Source organism: Folsomia candida, unplaced genomic scaffold, assembly GCF_002217175.1.
Source record: "Folsomia candida strain VU population unplaced genomic scaffold, ASM221717v1 Fcan01_Sc018, whole genome shotgun sequence".
In the NCBI taxonomy this organism is placed as follows: domain Eukaryota; kingdom Metazoa; phylum Arthropoda; class Collembola; order Entomobryomorpha; family Isotomidae; genus Folsomia; species Folsomia candida.
This window is the reverse complement of record NW_019091210.1, coordinates 3,032,052-3,054,910: the sequence shown is the minus strand read 5'-3', so window position 1 is coordinate 3,054,910 and position 22,859 is coordinate 3,032,052. Positions and strand designations below refer to the sequence as shown.

Below are 22,859 nucleotides of genomic sequence, written 5' to 3'. Positions count from 1 at the left end.
GCGAAAATTCTACAAGGGAGTGAAGCTAATTTTGTCAAATTTGAATCAACACTGGGACAAATCAACTCCCCTGGTACGGGACAAATCAGGAACAATACACTTTTACAGTGGCACTGGCAATGCTGCTCTTGTACTCCAACAAAGTTATTCGTCAAGTGTGCAAGGATGATGTAGATGACGTATGTCGCATCGGCCAGGCAAATGGCGAGAAGTCCCTAAATAAATAGGATCATAACTTTGCAAATTAATGTTTTGCATATTTCCCGTACTTTTAGTACATCGGAAATTGAGCATAAATTGCGAAGTTGACAATAAGAAAGAAATTATAAATAATCCATACAAACCAAATTAAATTAAAATAACAGAACATAACTGTGTGGATTTGCGAAATCGTATTTTGTGAAATTTGTTAAATTATATTTTGCGAATCCCCTCACGAGACAAAAATATTGAGCTTCTCAAGTTTGCTAAATGACTTGTGGTGCGAAATAAAACCCTGTCATGAGTACGCTCAGTGTTAATAATTGCGTGTTGGTGTTGTGTCATATTTTGGAAAATTTGGCAGTTTCAACAAGCTAAGCTGATTATCATAAGCATTGGCAGAGCTACATATGCATAAGAAACTTACGCTGGACCACTTGTTGTAAAATCCTCCAAAATATGCCTTCTCCCAGAACAGTTGCAGAATTTTCAGATGCTCACCCTCCTCCGATAGCAGGTTCCACAGAGACAAATAAGCCAAGATGGTGGACACCATGGCCTTAAAAATTGGTAGGAGGTAGATCTTCCCGTCGCCGCGTGGCAAGTGGAAATTGGTGAAAATCAGAGTCATCACGATGCAGACGAGGGTATACCCGGCGACGACGAGAAGCTATACAAAAACGGATTCAAAATGATTATTTACACTTAAAATTAGCTGAAAACAAAAAAAATATATAGTCAGATTTTTTCGATAGATATTGCATCAAAAAATATGCTTAATGAGGGTAAGTTGTGGTTAGTGTGGGTATGAGGTAGCTAAGTAATTTTGAACAGCGCAATTTTGTTTCCTAACCTCACTGTGACCATAATTCTCCAAAAATCTCCTTCGAGATCATATTAATTTCATAAATACACCTGATGTCAACCTATGAAAATGGACGAAGAAAAATAATTTAGCATATCGTCGTTGAAGCTGCCAAAAGAGCCAAATCCATTTTGTGTTAATTGCCAAAGGGGCTGAATCCCAAAACAAAATTTTTCAGGAGAGCATAAAAACAAAAGATGCATTTAAAACTCAATATTGCTATAATTGAGGAGATGCAGACAAATTTTGCTCACTTAAGTAAATTCGTAACAACAAATGAGTGTAATTTATAACTGTTTTTAGTATATTTACCACTTTTTACGAGACAAGTCATCATAAAATGCATGCAACTCAATGGGGATTACAGATTTTAAATTCTGATCTCCAATTTTGATGCCCTTCGCATATGTTGTAGTACTGGGGGAGGGTAGGAAAAGTGAAAGAGGGTTTTCTTCCATGTCTCCGTTTGGCCTTACCACACCCCCTCAAAGAGTAAAAGAAAACGGTTTGTGCTCGTTTAAATCGTCACCAAAAATTCAGTTTTTCTCAGATTTTGAAAATTCTTGCACTATTGTGGTCCCAAATAGTTGCTTTCTCATATACAATGTTAAATTTAACTTTTTTGAAATTCTGAATTTTTCGAAAAAAATAAAATTTCGAAAAAATTTTAAAAATCAAAACACTCAATTTTCATATCAGATATGGTTAGAAGACTATCTGGGAGTAAGAAAATGTAAGAAATCATAACATTCTACACAATTTTGATTTTTGGTGAAGGTTTAGACTGGAGCAAACAGATTTTTCTCGCACTATGAGGGGGTGAAACAGACACAAACGGTGTAATGGAGTAAAACCCTCCTTCACTTTCCCTTCACTCACCTAGTACTACAACATATTCAAAGACCACCGGAATCGGCAGAATCACAGATTCAGACCGTGTGGTGTAATTTCCACCTAAATTACTCTCGTTTTCAAAGCCTATTTTGAACGTTTCAGAATTAAAAAAAAAATTGGTTGGACTTATCTTGTTCAGAAAATTGTGTAGAATGCATTGACCCTAAAATCTCAGTACCCCCCAAAAGTGGACTTGGACCCTTTGGCAATTGACACAAAATGGATTTGGCTCTTTTGGCAGCTTCAACGACGATATGTAGGTACTCACCCTTCTCATCCTTGAAGGCTTTGTTAATGATACACCAATCCCATCAACATCCACAGAGAACTTTACCTTTGACATGGTGCACCCAGCGTAGAAAAGAAGATTCTCTCCGAAATTTGCAGCCGCAAGTCTGACCCTTAGTTTGACACCGATCATCCCCGCAGAAATATTTTCATCCTCTAAATTATCCAAATTAAATGACTTCATAATTTTCTATTGGAAAATATTTCCAATAAGGAAATTTGAAGTTAGAAATTCAGGACTATGTAAATCCGATGATAAATATCAAATGAAGTGAATCGGAGAAAGTGCAAACTTTCACTGATCAAAGGGAGCCAAACTATTCATATTTATGTATATTTTCCAGGCCAGTGGCCACGGAAGCGTGGGGGGGGACAGTGGGACAATGTCCCTACGATTGCAAGGTGTCCTACAATGCCAATGGTTCCCGAGGCTTCCGCGGCCACTGCGTCGGGCATAAATTGTCCACCACGATCATGATTCTGTCCCCCACTTTGTATGTACCAATAAGTAAACACCTGCACGGAATCTAAATCTGATCTGTTTTTGTGATCCCGGGGGGACGCGTTAAAATTCATACATGGGTGAGAGATCTTGTGAGTATTCCTTCCTGGATAAAGTGCATGGCTTTGCGTCGTAACAAAGCAATCTGATTACGACATGAATCTCATCTCTTCTCTTTGCTTATTCATTCTCTCACTTAACGACTTGGTGTTGCAAATTTGCAATCGTAAATTGAACATTCGATTTGTTTATGTGCACAATTCATTACCTTAATAAATACATACATATGTGTACATATACTGGAGATGTTTCAATTTCACGAAGCGCCTTGGCAAACGGTGCATATGTCTTGTTAATCATACATACATAAACTACTCAGGTTTGCTTAATTTGAGAAGAATGGTCTTGAAAAATTAGGAAACCAGTGTTTAATTTGATAATAAGGCAATTGTAATACAAGTCTGATGTGATAACTACATATGTATTTAGATTTATGTATTTTCATTGCAAACTTTCCCCAACAATCTTACGCTTCATAAATTTTCAATCCCTGCGTAAAGGTGACTGGTTCACTGCAGGCTTGCAGTCTAGGTCGGATCGGGTTAAGCTGGGTTCGGGTTAGGTGTTATGCTGATTCACTCTGTCTAAATAGGGTCAAGATAGGCACATATGGACCAACTCAGATGCGTTAATCATCATGTTTGATCGAGTGAAAGTGCAGGCATAGTATCTAAGGACATATGTATCTATTCGACGTGTCAACAAGTACCCCAGGGAAAATAAAAGCAACTCCGGCACGGGATTGTAACTACTATGTATGCTATCTGTTGGAGAATAATGTTCCTTCCTAATCCTAAGGGGTGTTCTCTCCCTTCCAATATTCTAATTTCTTCGTCACTTTGTTGTCTCCGCACTCCAGACGTGATAATAAAGCCATCTCGTCTCGTCCCTATCGTACCTTCTTGTCTCGTCCCTATAATTGTACCTTCTCGACCCCGAGATCACCGAAATTTTCGAGACTAGGCAGCATTGTCTCGAGAAGCTTCGGAAGCCAGGGTTTTAGCAAAAAAAGTGGATTTATCCAACCGTTGTGTCAATTTTACCCAATTGTTGTGTCATCCTCTTCTTTAATCAACCATGAGAATCAATTTAACACAAACTTACATATTTAGAGTGTACGAAGAATGCGATGGTACAAAGGAAAGTGTTCCCAAAACTATTCAATCAGCATAAAGCAGGGTTCGGAAAACCCCGGGGTTTTTGTAGAAAAACCCAACCCCATGGGTTTTTCCGGGGTTTTGGGGGTTTTTGTGGGTTTTTGGGTTTTTGTGGGTTTTTGTAGATTTTGGGGTAGGTTGAACCAGAATTCCTAAAATTATATATTAGAGAAAAACTAATCTAATATACGAATTCAGCATGCAATTTTAACCGTTATCATTGACTTGGACTGTTACATCGAAAATTCATGTTTAACATGTAAACCTGGAAATATGTCATAATATTTGGAAATTCAAGTCGCACAAGAAAATTCTCAAAACTTCATGATGAATGAGAAAATTTAATTAGCATTGATCTAAGTTGTAGTTTAAGGGATTTTGTTTCAATCTGCCTCAAAATCCTACAAAAACCCCGGAAAAACCCACAAAAACCCACAAAAACCCGCAAAAACCCGCAAAAACCCCATTAAGCATTAGGGTTTTTCCGGAGATTTGATACCCCAAAAACCCACAAAAACCCCAAAAACCCCAACCCACAAAAACCCGGGGTAGCGAACCCTGGCATAAAGTTGACATTCATAAGAAAATTTACGTGTCTTTACATAATGTGCATATTTAAGTAGCATAAAGTTGCTTCATATTTACGTACAAGAATTTATACTATAAAGGATGATTCTTGACTTTGGTCACTTTTAGAACCCGACAGAATGCTTACTCCGGTATTTATTCGTAACCATACCCACACCTGAGAAAAATTAGACCACCTTCAACTCAAATTAATAACAACTTTAAAAGTTCTTTGCAAACTTTATCAAATTATTTTATTCAAATCCAGCCATCTAATTTGTACCAATCCCAGCTATCTAATCGTACATACATACATAAGCAGGGTATATCTGTAATCATGCATTTCAAATTTCTTAAAATCAAAATAAATCAAGATTACTAAAAAAACTTTTTATTTTTCAAATATTTGTAGACTTCGACTCCATTAAAACCCTATACGGCGAGGAAGAATGTTGTCCCTGAACGTTATGACTTATCCGACCCGACCCCGAGTGAAAGTGTACCGTCGAATTTTGATATTGCGGCGACGGTGACGAATACCCATTTCTCGTCGGATGAACGATCTGCGTACTTTGGTATGCGACACAGTCCCCATTGTTGTTATTGTTTGATGGTTGGAAAGTGCGGAGGGGTCCGGAAGTTGACCCTTGACCTTGACCCGTCGTCACCGGCCACTGGGTCGACACCGAGGTCGAATTCGTATTATTGCTCAGCGGTCCTGTCACATTGCTCGATTGGGCAGAGCTGACGGAGTTGTTGCTCGCCGTGGAGGGTGGGGTGACGAAGGGGTAGCGGGAATTGTGGGGCGGGTGGACAATGTGCGGGCTGAAGGTGGAGGTCGGACCGAGAAGTGGGAGGAGCCAGAGTTTTAGGCGGGAATGGATTTCTTCAAAGGTGGGGCGTCGATGGGGCAGCTCGGTCCAAGATTCGACCATTAAAGAGTACATGCGAGGAGGGCAGAGGTCGGGACATGGGAGGAGTTGGCGGGAGCGGATGATGTCGATCACTTCTGGATTCTGGTAGCCGACGTAGGGCTGAAAGATGGGTTAATAAATTAATGATGAGATTTAGGTGGGTTTAATTTGTAGATATTTTTACCTGTAAACCGTACGAATAAATTTCCCATAATACAACGCCAAAGCTCCAAACGTCGGATTCCGTGCTAAACTTTCCGTACATGATGGCTTCAGGTGGCATCCATCTATAGAAATGAGAAATATAAATAACTTTACTACAGGCTGCATTTTTTTACAATTTTGTGAAAATCCGAATCATATTTGCTCCCTTTTACCTGACAGGAACCAATGATTTTGACTGTACGCGGTAATAATCTGAATTATAAATCTCTCTTGAAAGTCCGAAATCCGAAATTTTCACGGTTAATCCGTCTCCCACGAGAGCATTTCTTGCAGCAAGATCCCTACACGTGCGATAATCAAAAACTTTAAAACGTTTATCTTACCACAAAAATTATATGTACGTATGAATAATAAATTGAACCTGTGGACGTAATGATGCGCCGCCAAGTACTCCATCCCTGCCGCGATTTGTGTCGCAATGAAGAGCATTTCATTTCCTTGGAGGATAAACGAGGCTAGAGCAGGGTCCGCCCGGGGGGAGTGGCTTATCAAAAACTCGTGCAGATCGCCCTGACTCATATGTTCGAAAAGAAGGCAGCGCGGCTCCTCCTGCGTCACGACGCCCAAAAGACAGACAATGTTCGGATGGCGTAGGTCACCCATTAGCTCAACCTCCCGGTAAAAATCCTGCCTCGTTTTGGCAGATGCGGACGCCTTCAACGTTTTTATCACTGTTTTGACCGGTAACTCACCTACAATAAGGAATTAAATTATAATTAACCTCTTAGCTAAATCTTATAAACTTGTGTAACGACTTTTTATCGTTTGACTACCAATTATTTTTTGAAATAATACTTTGTCTACAAATTTTCGAAATATTTCCGAAAATTAACTGGTAGCATCGAGATTAAACTCAATTTTTAGTTAATTATCACAATTCCCACTCACCTGCACCACTCCGGAGGACCGCTTCGCCCAAATAAACTGTCCCAAATGCTCCGCAACCCAGTTCTTCGAAAAGGTGGACGTTACCCACCGCCACTTCCGGCAAATTTAAATGACTGTACGTATGTTTCTCGAACGAGGAGGAAATTCCGGAGCTAAATCCGTTCAAAATACTTCCCGCACCGCCGCCGCCACTGTTATTGCTTCGAGTGCCCGACACGCTCAGATTTTTGAGGAGATTGTTCATCTCAAAGTGTTGCGTGGATCCGGAGAGGGGATGATTCGACACGCTTGTGAGAAATGGGGGTGACGAGGACGACTTCTTGTTTTGGGTATGATTTCTCCCCCTCCATCGCCGGCAGCAGCAACACACCAGACACAAAAGTAGGACGAGGAACAGAGATGATAACCCGGCAGACAGGGTGAGCCATAATTTGTCATCTGTGCAAAATTTAGAAAAAAATAAATTCAGTGTTTACCATGAAATTTGCAAGAAACTACTGCAAGTAATTGTTTTCTACAAGCATAATTTTATGCACGGGTACAAGAATTGCAAGAAAATAGTACCATCTCGTGAAAATCTCTAAAATTAAGTTAGTTCAAAAGGGCTAGCCGTTAGATAGTGCCGATTTCTTGCACCTCGCATTTTGCAGTGTCTAGCATGTAGCGCAAGAAATGATGAAAAGGTGCAAGAAATCGCAAACTGTGCATCATGTGCAAATTACATATTTGCCAAAAATATCTTACCATAACCAAAGAAGCCACACTGCTTAACGAGACAAAGTTCCTTCACGACACGCCCTCCACCAAACCCATTTTGATTCACGTAGCACCACGGCCCTTGTTCCGCACCGGTCGGATTACGACAAAAGTTATGTCCGCCCCGTAGTTCGGGGTAATCGGTGGATTTGTACTCTTCTTTCTGACTGTGCCAAGGGTGACACCGCTGACCGGAAGTGGTTTCACTGACTGGACCCCGATACTCGACACCACGGTCTTTATAGCAGGGCTGACTTTCTTGGAGGAGGGGTTGCCCGTTGGGGAGGCCTAGTCGGAGGCAGGTCGACCAACCCGGCGACCCCACTGGGGGCAGGGTGGCGCATTGTGGGAGGGGTAAGTGTGGGTGGTACTTGGCGAGTGTGTACTCCGATTTGCATATGGATTCTGAGAGATGTTCGCACTCTTCGCGACACAGGCGGCGTGGTTGACCACCAGAGCACGAGGGGAATGAGTAGTGGCAAAGGGATGGAATTCCAAAGGTGGAACATTGTTCGGAAATTTCACTAAAAAATGCAAAGTTTTTTAAAAATCGTTTGTATTTATATTCATACAAATTTAGAATTAATGGTTTCTTACGGTGAAAGTCTTATTAAATTCACGGCTTCTTTTAGCTTGTTTTCTAAAATGAGTTGTGAATCTTCAGTGGAAACGTAGATTGTACCATTTCCCAAATATTGTTGGCATATTGAGCCACGGTATGGCTGAAAAAATGGCAAAAACAGCATATTATATCATCCTTCTTGTCAGGAAATTCCGGATCATAATTTGTTGTTACTTGGCAAAATCCATGACCATTTTTGGGTGGTTGCATTACGAGGGAATCATGCTCATCAGTCATTCTACCCGAAGGGGCACCGTTACTGGCTGCAGACATTCGATGGAAGCTGTCGATTCTGTGTACACTGCAAAATAAGTAGGCACGAATTATTGGTGGTGAAAGTGGTGAAACGTTTTTTTTGTATTGGATGTAGTAAAATCACTTACTTTCCAGACTCTCCGATTTCAGGAAATGACTCGAATGGACTACGAAAATCGGGGATGACTCCAGAGTCGAGACCTGCAATAAATACAAATAAAATATGTAACAGACAGAATATATCAGTGCACACAAGGACAAGTCTATGGACGAATAACGCGTGGTAACATCTTCATTTTATTAGCTTTCAAGATGTGATTTTTTACGTATGTATCTCTTACTCAAGGAGTTACATACGTCCCCAAAGTAATATTTTAGTGGAGTTTAGGCAATTTTAGCAATAAAGTGGTAAAATCAGTTACAAATTACTCTCCGGTAGCCCTTGTGAAACCCCAAGTATTTACAAACTTATAGATTCGTCACCCGACTTCATTCGCATTATATGAAATGCAACTCAATTTTTGCGAAGCAATATTTATACAAATGTAAATGTATATGTAAATGTAGATATGTTCATACATATGTACATATGTACGCCAATGAAATACATGTATGTATATGTATATGTACAATGTACATTGTACATACTTTGGATCCTTATGCGATATGAACTTTCTCCAATGTACTTTTATTTTCATAGTTTATGTAACATTTACGATGTCAGTATTGTCAAAGGAAGGAATGAGCTAAAAAGTGTGTCCATTCAGTAGATATCTAACTCCCACTTGTTTTGCTTTCATTTTCACTTATGTACATATGTATGTACGCATGTAAGTACAAGTTGGGGACCGAATATTTGTGCTCGTACATATGTACTTACATGAAGATGAGCTGAACACATATCTATTGGACAACTTTATACTAATGTTCCTATTCCATTTTTTATTGATTGCTCTTCAAATCCTCTTCCTCAACAGAAGGCTAAAAGCCCTATAAATATTTTAATTCCCTAGTAGAGTGAACCTCATCGAAGCTTTGGCTCGACCGGACCTTTCCTGGTCATGATTCTGAGAAGCATGTAAAATGGTATCGAAGAGTAATCCAGCATATTTACATAAATAATAGTATGGCAGCAGTCAAATTTGCACGATGAAAATTATTCCCGAAATATTTATGTATATGTACCGTAGCGTTCCTGTTAAATACTAATCAGGATAAACTCTACAGTATAAGCTGGAAGATAAATATGTGTTTGAGGTTGACAAAATTTGAAATTTTTGAAATTTCTCAAAAAATTGGGTGAAAATGACTTCTGAGTAATTTTATGTTACAAATTTAAAGTTGTTGCCTTTTCTATGGCTTATAAAACGGATGTGAAAATATAATGTTCGTATTAAATAGCGGAACTCCCAGGTCCTTCCCTTATTTAATTTTTGCAAGAAACACTGTCTTCGTCCATTTCTTTATCATTATAATTTCCACATTTCCTTTTAACTCGAGGCCCACCAAGAAGACGTAGGACAACTTGCCAACTACCATTAACATTAACATCCCATTAAGTTCGTAAGAGTGGACAGACAAGAAGTTCTTCACACCGAACTTTACGACCCATGCAAACTACCAAGTTCAGGATGAGCAACATTAATATTTTTTACAGGTTGGCATACATAAAATTGCAATCATTTCCCGGAACTGACTGAGGAGAATCTCATTTGCAATTGAAATCACTTCCGTGGTCGCATTGAAATCTTGAAATCGGATGACTACGCATGTTTCAGAGATGGTCATCATGAATACTGTTTAACTTGATGATATTTATTCATTTCGAAAATCGGAAGATAGCAACTATAAAAATTAATTTGATGGCGAAAGTTAATAACGTGTACTAAAATTTTGTATGTATTAAAATTGCATTGCAGATTAATTTGCATTTGTAGGTGAATTTTTACTTCGCATACATGCATAATGAACTAGCTATTCAAATCATGCGTAAAAAAGTTATTTACGAAATGTGGCCAAACAGGAACACTTTTACTCTCTGTCAATCCAACAGGAGAAAGGACAAAAAGTAATTAATTTGACAAACCTCAACGTGGGTTCACCTGTCTCATTCTCCCTCTCAAAATACACATTAGTATTTACATAGGTTTCCTTCTCGTAGCATGTTTAATCAATAATTCACCTTTAATTTGTCACGAACAAATACAAATTATACCACATTCCAGGACATTGTGACAAACCAACTGAGATAGATAAACAATGCAAAATTTCATCATTTCAATTTGTCGATTTTTTATTATTTTACCCTCTTCAACATTTATGTACACATTTCCTACATGTCTCCAATTTGTATCTTGATAAGAAGAATAACTTGCATTTATCTTCGGTCACTGCCGTGTCGATTTGCTTGATATGATTATTTATTCTTTAACCTGAAGTCCGAAGTAGAATGAGTCGACAAAAAACAAAGAACACAAGCATAAATGTAAATGTTCATACAGAGCTTGAGGAGAATGACCATACGACACACCTCTGCTTGTGACAGGTCATTCATGATGACAAAAGTTTAATTGTTTGTTGCAAAATTGACAATTATTTACGATACGTAATTATCGTCGTTGGTTATCGCAGCTTCAGGAAAGGAAATTATTTCAACGTACATATGTACATATTTCTCTCCCTCTATTTGAAACTTATCGGATGTATTAATAAATAACGAAAAACAAGGTCCCACAAGGGAAGGTTGCATAATCCAACTTGGATTACAATGTGCAGCTAACTATGTAAATGCATGTATGCATACGACATTCAAGTGTCTCATATTTTTGTGCGTTGCTCGAGATTACAAAAGATGGAATTTTTATTAAGTACGTACTTCTGACTCAATAAATTCGCCCAGATGATAAATTACCTGGGTCATGAATCACGTCCAAGATCGCGGTGGACGAAATTTTATTATTCGAGGAACCACCACCGAGGATTTCGCACGTGTAAAATCCTTTATCCAGCACTTCCAACGAGCGAATTCTCAGCGTCGACCCCACAATTCGAACAGGGGAATTTTTTCCCTGGGAAGTTCTGAAATATTAAATAATTAAAAAAACATTAAATAATTTGCATACAACTTTCAAATTCCAAGTTAAGATGCATTTCAACTAACTTTCTTCGCGTGTGTCTGATTCGAAATCTGTCAGCACGAAGTTGTTCGAGAACTCCGTTTTTGAACCATTTTATCGTTTTTGGGGCTGGGACTCCTTCTGCCTCACAATTCAGGCGGACGTCCATCCCTGCGTCTCTCGTCATGTTGGACAACTTGCGGAGAAAGCGGAGAAAGTTCTTGGGAGAATTTGTATTTTCTTCATAATCGAAGGAGGATGGAGGGAGGTTTGGCTGGATGGTGGTGGTGGTGGCAGTTGACATTGTTGTCGTTGTGGTGGGGGCCGGAGACGAAGGAGTGACTTGGTGGGAGTGGTTACTGAAAAAAAGCATATTTAATTTAAATGGTATGTATATGTAGGTAAATATTTACTAAATGGAGAAAATTAGAAATTCTTAATTCGATATTTGCTCGTCAATTTAAACAAATATTAAGGCAGTTTCCACTAATAGTGAAAACTTCAAGCAGTTTGTAATAATTTTACAAAGTTTTACAACATATGTAAAAAGACGCCCTTGATCTAAAATAACTTTGAAAAAAATTGCAAGCTAACTTCCTTAGAAATATTTGTAAAATTATGTAAGTTAACGGATTTTATGGATTTTACAGAGTTACCAAGGACTGCGTGAATTGTATTTTTATTTAAGTATGGGTCAAGACATCGTATCGTTTTCAGGCGCAAGGGGTATGACATTGAGGTAAAAATTCGTCTGAACAAATAACTGTAAATTCTTTTACGCAAGAAATCAGCAACCAAATTCTAATACAGATACATATTTCTTCACATTTTGTGATTCTGACGGAAGCTATAAGTAAATTGGTAGGATGAACACTTTTTCATGGACTCATTTCCCGAATAGAGAAACCCTCTTAACACGCCACCAAAATTCCTTCGGGCAAATAAATACATATATAAGTACATACATACATATGCACACATACTCGTAATTTATTTTTGCAACTTCATTTCCTGCTAATAAATGATAATTTAAGGCTGCTCGCACCCCAGTCGTAGTTTACGATTATTTTAGTATTATTACCTTCCCCATAGCCAAGGTAAACATGCCGCAGAAATTATACATATACCCTTGTGCGCGACAGGACTTTCACAAAATAAAAATTGCATAATAATAAACATGAAGATTAAATGCTAAAGTAACATTGCGTATTTTTCATCTGCTTCCGTTTTGCAAAATTCCGGAAAACAAATTACAATCGAATAAACACTAAACTTATTTTATAGGGGGATAAAAGAGGATGTATATATGTAGTTCCTTAGAAAAACGGAAATGTGATTAAATTTTAATTTTTTTAGAAAACAAGTATCGGAATTTCTGGAGTCAAAATCTCAATTTTCTCTAAAAGATATTTTCCTTCAGACGAAGATTATGTTGTCTCTTGCTTTGCAATAAAAGTGAAATAACTGGTTTGAAAGATCAACAGGGATGGAAAACTGTAAAGTTTTGTTATTCTTTCCATCCTCGTTAGGTTGGCTTTTTGTGGAATAAAAAGATTTTCTTTTTGGTTTCTCGCCATATACGATTGTGGTTCTAGAGAGAGATGAGAAACTCGTGGCTTGATGGGTGGGCGGATGTTTGAGTGGATATTGTCTAAGTTTCTAGGTGGAAATGCAGTCTGGCCAAATTTGTCAGACAGGAAATGCAGTCAAGGAGAGAAATGACATGTGCTTCACTCCCACCATCAGGAAATAATGCAATTCCGATAAAAGCAAGGGAAAGTGAAAGTATAACTATTTACATTTCGGGACGTCCGAATCGGGAATATTTGAGTACAAATACAATTGTTCCTTGTCAACTTGATGCATACTATAATTTTTTCACTGAAGTCCTAATCAACAAATTTCACATTTAGTGTCTATGTAGTTCTTAATTCTTGTCGAAAGTGTTGTCATTCTTTTTGTACTGCCGGCGCATGGATAAAATTTGTTCTAGATTTAAATATAATATTCCAAATTTTGTAAAAATTATTTTAGAAAATTTTCTGAAAATGCACATTTAAATATTTAGATATCGCTTTGCAGTACTATTTAGAACTACTAAATATTTACTTATTAACATGTATCTGGTCTGATCTATGAACAGTCGGGCTCAAAAACCAAAACTTTCTCTTCTCAAACTCCAATTTCCTCCCGGATTCCATCCTTTAAAAGAATTCAAATTCCACGCTGATTAAGATGATCATGGTAATGACAAATCCACGGAAAAAGACCACTTAAAATAGCGCTGGTACTCACAAAATAAAAAAAACCACTTCCACCACCAGGGAAATGATTTATTGGAGGACAGTTGTAAGAAAAATCAGGAAATAATGCACTCCGCACTTTCACATGTCCAACAAAAATTTGGTGGAAAAGACGAGGGAAGGAATTCCGTTACTTAAATCCACACAAGAAAGTGACAGAGTGCGAGATATATAAAACGTGTAGCAGTGAAAGTGAAAGTGGAGAAAATTGTGTGTCCAACCTTTCACCACTTTCACTCACACGAGGACCTCATAAAATGAATTCAGTTTCACCACCGACCGATCACCCAACACAATCCTGTCCCTGAATGAACAAAGTCCTAACTGTCAAGTGCCGGACAGCTAAAAGAACCATGTTTCATTTCTTGCCATAAATATTTAGTATAACTGTTAGGAATAAAATTTTATTTAGATTTAAGATGGCTACCACATTCCTCTGTCTGTGTATTTGCACACATTTCCTCTCGAAGCCACATGAACGCATCACAATATCCAACAAAATGCGTGCGTGTACAGAAAAGAATGGTTTCTGAACAAAAATGGGTATCCTCTTATGAAACCATGGAAGACAGACATTTTGAGCAGCTACAATTTTGTCGGGAAAGAAGAGATCTCAAAATCTTACATACATATTAAACTTCAGAGTTTTGTATATTTATTTATATGTATTGACACAGTTCAAATGTAAGTGAAAATAGTTGTCATTCAGAAAAGAACATTTTTTTTGATGATTTTGTAAAATCTTGTCGCTGTCAACTTGCATCTACGATTGGCAATTCCCAATAATACGCACACATTAATGTGTTCGTACTTTCAAGGAAAAAAAGTTCTACCCGATTACCCTATATCGCATCCATTTCACACTTTCAGAAACGGAATAATTAGAACAATACTTCTGTCATTTATTTATGAAATTCCACGAAATGCATACATGAACAATAAAAGCCGAATTTGTCGCAAAAATATGCATTGCTATAATAGAGAGACATTTTGATTCATGTTGTTGAGGTTGTTGGCGGACAAATCTCCAAATCATATTCAATGCCAATCGTCATTTTTAAATCAATTGCTGCAACTGAAAATGAGTCCGGTCACGATAAATAAAGAATAAACCATTCTATTTACTATTTTTTGCAACTTTCTCCCTAGTGTCATTATATGCAAACTATACATGCTTTCCAATTTTGAGTTTATAAATATATTTATTTTATCCGCTTAAGGGGGTCGACATATACTTTGGGATGACTTGAAATAAATAGGAACTCACTCTGAATTTCGGTTGCTTCCTTTCCCATGAGATTCCAATTCGACATCGTCGCCTTCATCGTAATCGTCATAGTCTTCTTCGTCGGGGTCGTACTCATCGATGGTGGAGGAGTGGTTGGGGTCGTGAAACGGCCCCATGTCCATTTCAGAGCTGTGCCTCAAGTTGTTCCCTGATGACGATCCCATGTTAGGAGAGGTTGGGCTACCCCACACTGCAATGTGCATAGAAAAAGACAAATATTGTGTTGAACTGTTTTCTGTTCTGATTAAAAATTAAAAATTGCGAAAATTCTGCTGTATTCGCAAATCTTATATAATTTACATGTTCATAAATCATAAACTCATCAACAATTTGAATTTAGATTCCACACCAGTTTAAATTCTGGTTTTCGGATAAATTGAGATGTCATTTCTAAAGGTTATTCATTTGCATGTAAATAGATAATCTTAAAAAGTGCTACACTATAATTAATGCATAAATCCCCCTAATCCCCCAATATTCAATCCCTCTTTCCCAGTAGGGTTCACTCCACTTGGATTTTGATTGACAGCATAACCTCATTTAAGGCAGGGCAATCTGCTCCCCACGGGTTTTGGATTTCTTACCCCTTCCAAATTTTTATACGTATTTAGAGGGGAGAAAATCTGGTATGGTTGGTGAAATTCCTACACAATTCACATCTTACCCTTTGCCACAAGAAATGCATTTCCTGCTTAAATAATAGTCTAATGTTCACGCCAAAATACGCCACATCGTACTTAGCTGGACGACGGACAGCTAAAGTGGTCCATTCCCCACCGTCAGACATCCAGCCAAGACTTTTGCTTCTCTTTGAAGCTATCATGGCACGAAAACTGCAAGAAATTGGAATTCTCATCCAGATTTTGGTCTAACTTTCAACATTCGCTTGTCAACTTTGTAACATAAGACGACAAAGAGCAACTTGGCAAGTGGAATGGAGAAAATTTTGGGTTTGGTAGATTTCCAAAGGGCGACATTACGACTTGTGTGGGGAGAAAGTGTTATTCAACTCGACACATGGGTAGTTTTACTGTTTAGGAAAACTAGATGAAATGCCACAGAAATTTTGTTCAGCGCAACGACATAAAATCATACAAACGCACGCTAAAACTGTGAGTGATATGGTAAAACGTTCCCTCATCCAAACTAAGGAAAATAAGCATATATTTACTTATTTGGAAGGAAATTCATCAAAGTTTTATGTTATTTGTTCTTGTTCGAGGCATGTTGTTGGATAAACGTTGGCATGCTAAACATATATTTATACAGGTCAGAAAACAGTAATAACATTTTATGTTTCCAACAATAAAATTCTGAGAGAGGAATAATTTTGATGACGGAAAGCGTTAATCTAATTAAGCGATATCAATATTTCAATATCTAACTTATATGTATATCGCGAATAAATAACATCATTCAAAGTTAACAGATTTATATACGAAAACATGAACAAACTTCAAATTAAGTTGTATAATATCTATACAATTTGTCGATTTTTTCACATTGAAAGATTAAGTTAAATAATCCACTATTTTTATTAAACGGGTGATTAAGCGTCTCTATTTGATCCGTCTTTATGCAGAAAAATCATCATAAAGTTACACAAATCTCTCCCCTATTCCAAACTTTCTCCTCTTTTTCTCTTTAACAAGGATCAAATCTCATCCACAAGTGCTTGCTTCACACCCTTTTCTTTTCATGTCATTCGCATCTGTCTGTTTGCTCAATCTCAATCCACCCACCAAATTCCCTTCGGCAGAATGGACTGATGGCAAATCAAGCAAAAACAAAACTACAGGATTGATTGCTTACTGAATATTGAACACTTTTCCTGTTTCCTTTTAGCCATTTTCGATTCGGAAGCGTTCATTCAGTCAAGAGTGACTGATTCATATTTTACTGATTCACACAAGCAATCTATTATTTTCATGTAATCGCTTAGAAATTCAGCAAGTTGAATTTAATATCTGTCTCACCGTGATGAACTATATTTTAAACCATATCGATGTATGTACATATGCATGTATTTAGGAAATATAAGTATAAAATTTAGATGTGTGGAACCAACATATATACATTTGTACATTTGAGATCCTACAGAGTTAGGAAATCTGAGACATAATTACATATGTCTTCAGCCCCACAGAACTTTAATTGCGTCGATATCACGCATTTCACTGGAGCGCAATGAAAGTAGAAATAAAGTGACAGCTAACATCTCTTCTCGAGAATCCACTCATTTGGACGAAAAAAAGTACACAAATAAGCTGCATTTCCTCAAATACAATCCCTATTTATTCTCACGAGTATAATAAAGAGCTACGTATGTAGAAAACAAACTCCGGACGAATCTATGGTCAAGCACTGTGATATATTTGTATTTTTGGTACACATGTATGCGAATGAATATCAGTAGTGTTGATAATGAATGATGACAGATGAGTTCGGGGGGACAAAACTTTGAGACCATGGGGAAGCTGAAGGACGTGGAAATGACTCACTCCGAATGAAAACTATGTATGTATGAAATCAATACAACAAACTTATGTACAGTCCAGTAACTCACCTCATAGATTTGCTTCCTGCTGTAGTGAAATACCTGAAAATTTTCCTTTTAAATGGTACAACTCACTCTCACGCAGTCCATTGTAAAATTCCTTTGTAAAATTCGTAAAATCCATAAACTTAAAAACTTTTATAAATATTTCTAAAGAAATGTACTTACAAATTTGTGCAAGCTTACTCAGATCAAGGGCGTCCTTACTTATATGTTGTTATAGTTTGCAAAATTATCGTACAAAATTTACTGATTTTACAAAGTTAGCAAGGACTGCGTGAATTGCCTCAATAATCAATCTGTTCAAAGTATCGCATACTATTTCAGCCTTTACTACAATACTTATGACGTTTGCTTATCACCAAATGATGTACATATTTCTAACAATCACGAAAAAGCTCAATGAAAAAACGACATATAATATTCTTAACCTTTGTGGTTGAGGTCTGAGATGCTGATGAGCGCGTGGTGATCCACGATCTTGTCTCCTCTTACTGACACCGAGATCATCGATGCCCGTCCACCTGCTTTTCTTCCCCACGGGGACACATTCGTTGGGAAAAGTTATGCAGAAATGATAATAACTTTCACTCCACAGTTTAGTAAGGACAAAGTCGAATAAATTTTCACTTCACTGACACAATTTCACTTTAACTATATAATTATGGACACGCTGGACAAGTAAGTACTTCAGGGTCCAGAGAGGGATCTGAAATTTTAAGAGTAAAGGAATTTAGAAAAATAGTAAAAATAGTACGCCAACTTCACTTCCGTCACTTTTTGAATCAGTTTTACAAAGAAAGAATTGAAAGCTCGATATTGTTTCTCAAAACTTAATAAAAAAAGTGCAACCATATTGTTCTTTTTGTCGAAAAAGTGACAACCAATAACGTCATAAAATCTAAAAGAGAATGTTGAGCTAAAGTGAACCTGAATTTTCAGCAGCACACGCACGCACTTTTGTTTTTGTGTTTTTAGAATGTTACATATTTACAAAAAATGCAGTGGGTTCGCAGCGTTGTTCAACATAGTGCTGTAAAAAGATCCTGTTGAGATCAAAACACATTTCGATGTTGTTGTTACTCGCCGAAATTGCACATTGGCAGCTATCCAATCCAGCAGAGGACAAATTTGAAATGATGAAATGTTTACCACGTTTACAAATGAAAACTATAAACTTTTTTCAAAAGCTATAAAAATGGGTGGAAAAACTTGAACTTCTAAGCTTAGCATTTTTCAAAATTTCTAAAATTGTCATATTTTCATATGTACATTTGGCATACTGGTACATACATACATGCATTTCCTATGCCTAAACTTTACTTGTTTTTCACGAGGACATTGAAGTCAAATGTGCATCATTACACGATTTGAAATCGGATATCCATCTCCCGTCCTGCATGTCGATCTCTCAAGTTTCATTTCCATTAAAGTGCATCACTATTTGTTAACTTTTCCTCTATTTGCATTTCCTCCGCTTCCCAGCACCAAACGAACTGTTGGATGAAAGTGAACGCAAAATGCAAATATCCTTCATGTCGCCTCTTTCTAAATAACGTAGCATGGCAAACTCAAAATTAAAAGCGGCGTAAATGATGGACCCGTCCCCACCAACCCTTTCCACCATTCATCTCATTTTCCATACATGTGTAAATATATCCAAAAGTCGAATATTTATGCCAAGTTGAAATTTTTGTAATGATTTGAGGACGGTTAACTAACACTGCATACATTTCGGGACAACTAAAATGTGTAAAAGTAAAAGTGTTGCCCGACTCATTTTTGGTGACAGGAGGGAAATTCATTAGTTTTTCATCCATGCAAAGGAGAAAATTGTGATGATGTCGGTGGAAAAACGATGATGGAAATGCATTTGGGACCGTTCGTAAATTATGTAACGCGAGAGGGGGGACAATGGCTCCAATGATATTGTGCCTAAGTGAAACATGTTAAAGGGGGGATCTAGAAAATCGCGATTTTGCATTACGTAATTTATGAACGTCCCCTTTAGAAAAAAAGAACCGAAAAGGAGATGAAATCCGGATACACTTTTATATTTTCTAAATACCGTGATGGTGCGGAAGGATGCGAGGATAGTGAAAGAGATGAAACACCTTGAGGCACATAGGGGTTAAAACGAGATAGAAACCTCTGAAATTGAGAAGAGAAGCGTTTTAGTTTGTCAGGACGTAACATTATTTCGATTTTGGTTTTCATTTAAAGTTAGTTGATGACGAGGGAGAAAATGAGACTTAAATGCAAACTGATTTTAAAGGGTGTTAATAAAGTCCGATCCCATGCATTTTTTGGAGCGTGGTTGTTACAAATTCAGCTGGAACTTTTGAACCAGTGAAGTTATTTATTTCAAATTTTTACCATGGGAGGAACAACTAAACGTGTAAGTCATGAGCATCTTAGAGTTGAGATACAAACATTGCATCAGCAGGGGCTTAAACCTACAGAAATTGTGCAAAAATTGGGCTGCAGCCGCAGAACTGTTTGGAAATGGAAGAATAAAAATTTTGTCCACGACAAAAAGCGACCAGGGCGACCCAGAAAGGTGTCACCTACCACAAAAAGAATGATTAAAAACAGACTTTGCAAGAAAACCGGTAGTTCATTACGTAATTGAGCAAGGGAGTTAAATGACTCAAAACGCTATAAAGAGAAGAAGAAGCAAATTAACTGTGTGACCGTGCAAAAATTTGTGAAAACTACGAAGTGGGGTCACACAGCTTACAAACTAACTAAAAAAACCTCTCATGTCACAAAAATATATCGATGACCGTCTGAAATTTGAAGAACTCCTTCAGAAAAGTGCCCATTTGAGTGAAAAAAGACTTGGTGAAGAATTGCGCAGTCACATCCTTTGGACTGACGAATCTATTATTGAACTATATCCAAAATTGAACCAACAAAATGTTCGTTACAGGACAGAAAACAAATCGGATGTACCATCAAGAGCGATCCCAAAATTCGGGCTTAAAGTTATGGTAGCGGGTGGATTTTGTGCACGTTGCGTGACCCCTCTACATATCATACCAAAAGGCAAATCAGTCAATGCAAAGCATTATATGGAAAAAATATTACCTATCTATTTCGATAGCATGGGGAACAAGGAAATATTTCCGAATGAAAGAAAAATAGTTTTCATGCAGGATGGTGCTATAGCCCATACAGCAAAAGCGAGTTTGAGTCTCATCAAGACGCAAGTTTCAACGGTCTGGAGCAAGGGGGTGTGGGCCGCTAACGGCCCAGATTTGAATCCCCTGAAGAACCAGTGGTCCATACTTAAGGAAAATGTATACAAAGAGCCACAACCCCGGACGAGGGAAGAGCTAGTAAAAAAAAGTTCAAGATGTATGGAATTCGATTTCCAGAGGCACATTGGAAAAATTAGCACAGAGCCTTAAACAAAGAGTTGAGGGCATGGTTAAAGTAAATGGTAACAAGACCAAATACTAAGGTAAATATGTCGAACATTTTTTGTAAGTATCACGGGTAGTTTTTTTTATACTAGCCTTCACTTTTTTACAGGAAAAATGGGATCGGACTTTATTAACACCCTGTACATATCTTTGTGAATTTCTTTAAATTTCTGTAGGGATTGGCTTCATTTTGGCTTTCATTAATTTGAACTGGTAATCAAATTTCGTTATGGACATAGTCCTTATGGCAATAGCCAATATCTATGTAATCAGGGTTATAAATTTTCGTTTTGCCTTTCATTGTTACAAATTTTTGTCCTGTAAATTGCGTAAGATTTAAATCTTTACATGTTTTTTGCGTAAGTTTAAAATCACGAATTGGTTTATTACTTGTAATCAAACAAATTGTTTAACTCTAGATAATTGCTTTTACCATCCTTAAATTATGGGTTGGGTGGATTTTATTGTGCCGTGTTTCTCTACTTGGCCACCCAAAACGACATAATTTATTTGCTTAGCATTGTCATTGCCAACAATTGTACGAATGTATGTATGTGGGCTGGCTGAGGAAATTGTTTGTCTGCGGAGGTGAGATAAGTTTGCCATTAAAGGAGTTAAACGACCATAATAAACCCAGTCAAATGGAACACGGAGCAATCAATTCGTTCAACAAAGCTGTAAACTGGACAAATAAACATAGTTTTTTAGGAAATGGTGGCAATAACGAAATTGGCCACAAATTTCTGGCAGAGCAAAAGAGAGCTTAACTAAATCCTACCAAAAGCCAGAAGAACAAGGGCCATGTGAGAAAAAAGACGATGTGGTCCAGTGAAAGTTTATTTGTGCAGTGAAAGTGAGCACAATGTTATCTACGACTTTCCACGTAAAACTCGTTAAATGAAATGCAACTCTAAATTAGTGGATAGATTTTCGACTAAAGTTCAGTATCCATTTTAGAGGCTTTGTTTAATAAAATCTAGGCGAGATGTGCATGTTATTTATGTACATCTCTATGTACTTTCCCCTTCCATTATGTACTAGCTTCCAATGCATTTCATTTCTCAAACCTCCTTGCTTATCATATTTGCTATCGGCTGTCTGTCTACCGTCCTATTAAATTCTTCCCTTTGTCATTCCTAATTAAACCTCTTACTTATTAAATAATATCGACATCGCAAAGACCTTTCTCTCTCTTCTTACCTAAATTGAAAACCATTAAACTTCTGCTTTCACTCCGAACCATCTTTACAGTCAAAATTGCTTAATAATTTGATAAGTATGAAGAATGAATGGAAAGAATGAAAATGAATTAGTGCATAAATGCACCAGGTTTTGAGTGACGGTTGACTTGTCATTTGTTGTCTTCCTCTCCCGTATTTATCATTCATCCGACGTCACCCTCAATATCAGGGCGCATCAAAAAACTCCTTCGCTGATAAATAAAGGGTTCTGAGGATGAGTCAGACTTTAAATTAAATGCAGTTTTGCATGAAAAGGGTGTCAGTGAGTGAGGTTCAAACGAGACTGAAATTGAATGAGTACAGTAATGAAGATGAAGTGATCTTCAGCTACTTCAAGTTTTTGAACGGAATTTCATTTCCGATCTGCTCGTCGGAAAATGGAAATGTTATTTAGATCGTCAAAAAAATGACAAGTAGGGGGGAGGACTCTATTTAAAATTTTACGTTTCAATGAGGCTCTTTTTCATGTACTGGTTAATTCTTAGTATTTGAATTTCTTGGATTAATCAAAATCTGTGCAAAAATATTATGTTTGCAGTTTTTACACATTTGTATTACATAAACTGTTAGAAATCTGGCACAGTTACACAGGCATTAATTTTTAAGTATTAAAGTTGCTACCACTTACAATGCGATGGTGTGAAGTGTAACCCTCCGAATTGGCTGAAATCTTGAAATTACGTGGTCCAAGTTACTACAACAAACGTTTCTTGAGGCAGTTTGTGCGATGGT

At 37.4% G+C, this 22,859-nt stretch overlaps 1 protein-coding gene across 2 annotated transcripts in view; it reads right to left on the bottom strand.

The window, feature by feature from the left end:
- Positions 1-4,765: 4,765 nt before the first annotated feature.
- LOC110857150 (inactive tyrosine-protein kinase transmembrane receptor ROR1) overlaps positions 4,766-22,859 on the bottom strand; it is a 37,469-nt gene continuing 19,375 nt past the window's right edge. For both annotated transcript variants that reach the window (XM_035857663.1, XM_022105756.2), the window contains 13 exons: positions 17,890-18,167; positions 14,881-15,091; positions 11,355-11,669; positions 11,106-11,272; positions 8,323-8,395; positions 8,114-8,240; positions 7,915-8,039; positions 7,306-7,841; positions 6,562-6,999; positions 6,035-6,365; positions 5,826-5,954; positions 5,633-5,735; positions 4,766-5,568 (listed from right to left, as the gene is read on the bottom strand). In XM_035857663.1, coding sequence (XP_035713556.1) covers positions 4,933-5,568; positions 5,633-5,735; positions 5,826-5,954; positions 6,035-6,365; positions 6,562-6,999; positions 7,306-7,841; positions 7,915-8,039; positions 8,114-8,240; positions 8,323-8,395; positions 11,106-11,272; positions 11,355-11,669; positions 14,881-15,091; positions 17,890-17,968 — 3,270 coding nt within the window. In that variant the 5' untranslated portion in view covers positions 17,969-18,167 and the 3' untranslated portion in view covers positions 4,766-4,932. The remainder of the gene's footprint in view (positions 5,569-5,632; positions 5,736-5,825; positions 5,955-6,034; positions 6,366-6,561; positions 7,000-7,305; positions 7,842-7,914; positions 8,040-8,113; positions 8,241-8,322; positions 8,396-11,105; positions 11,273-11,354; positions 11,670-14,880; positions 15,092-17,889; positions 18,168-22,859) is intronic.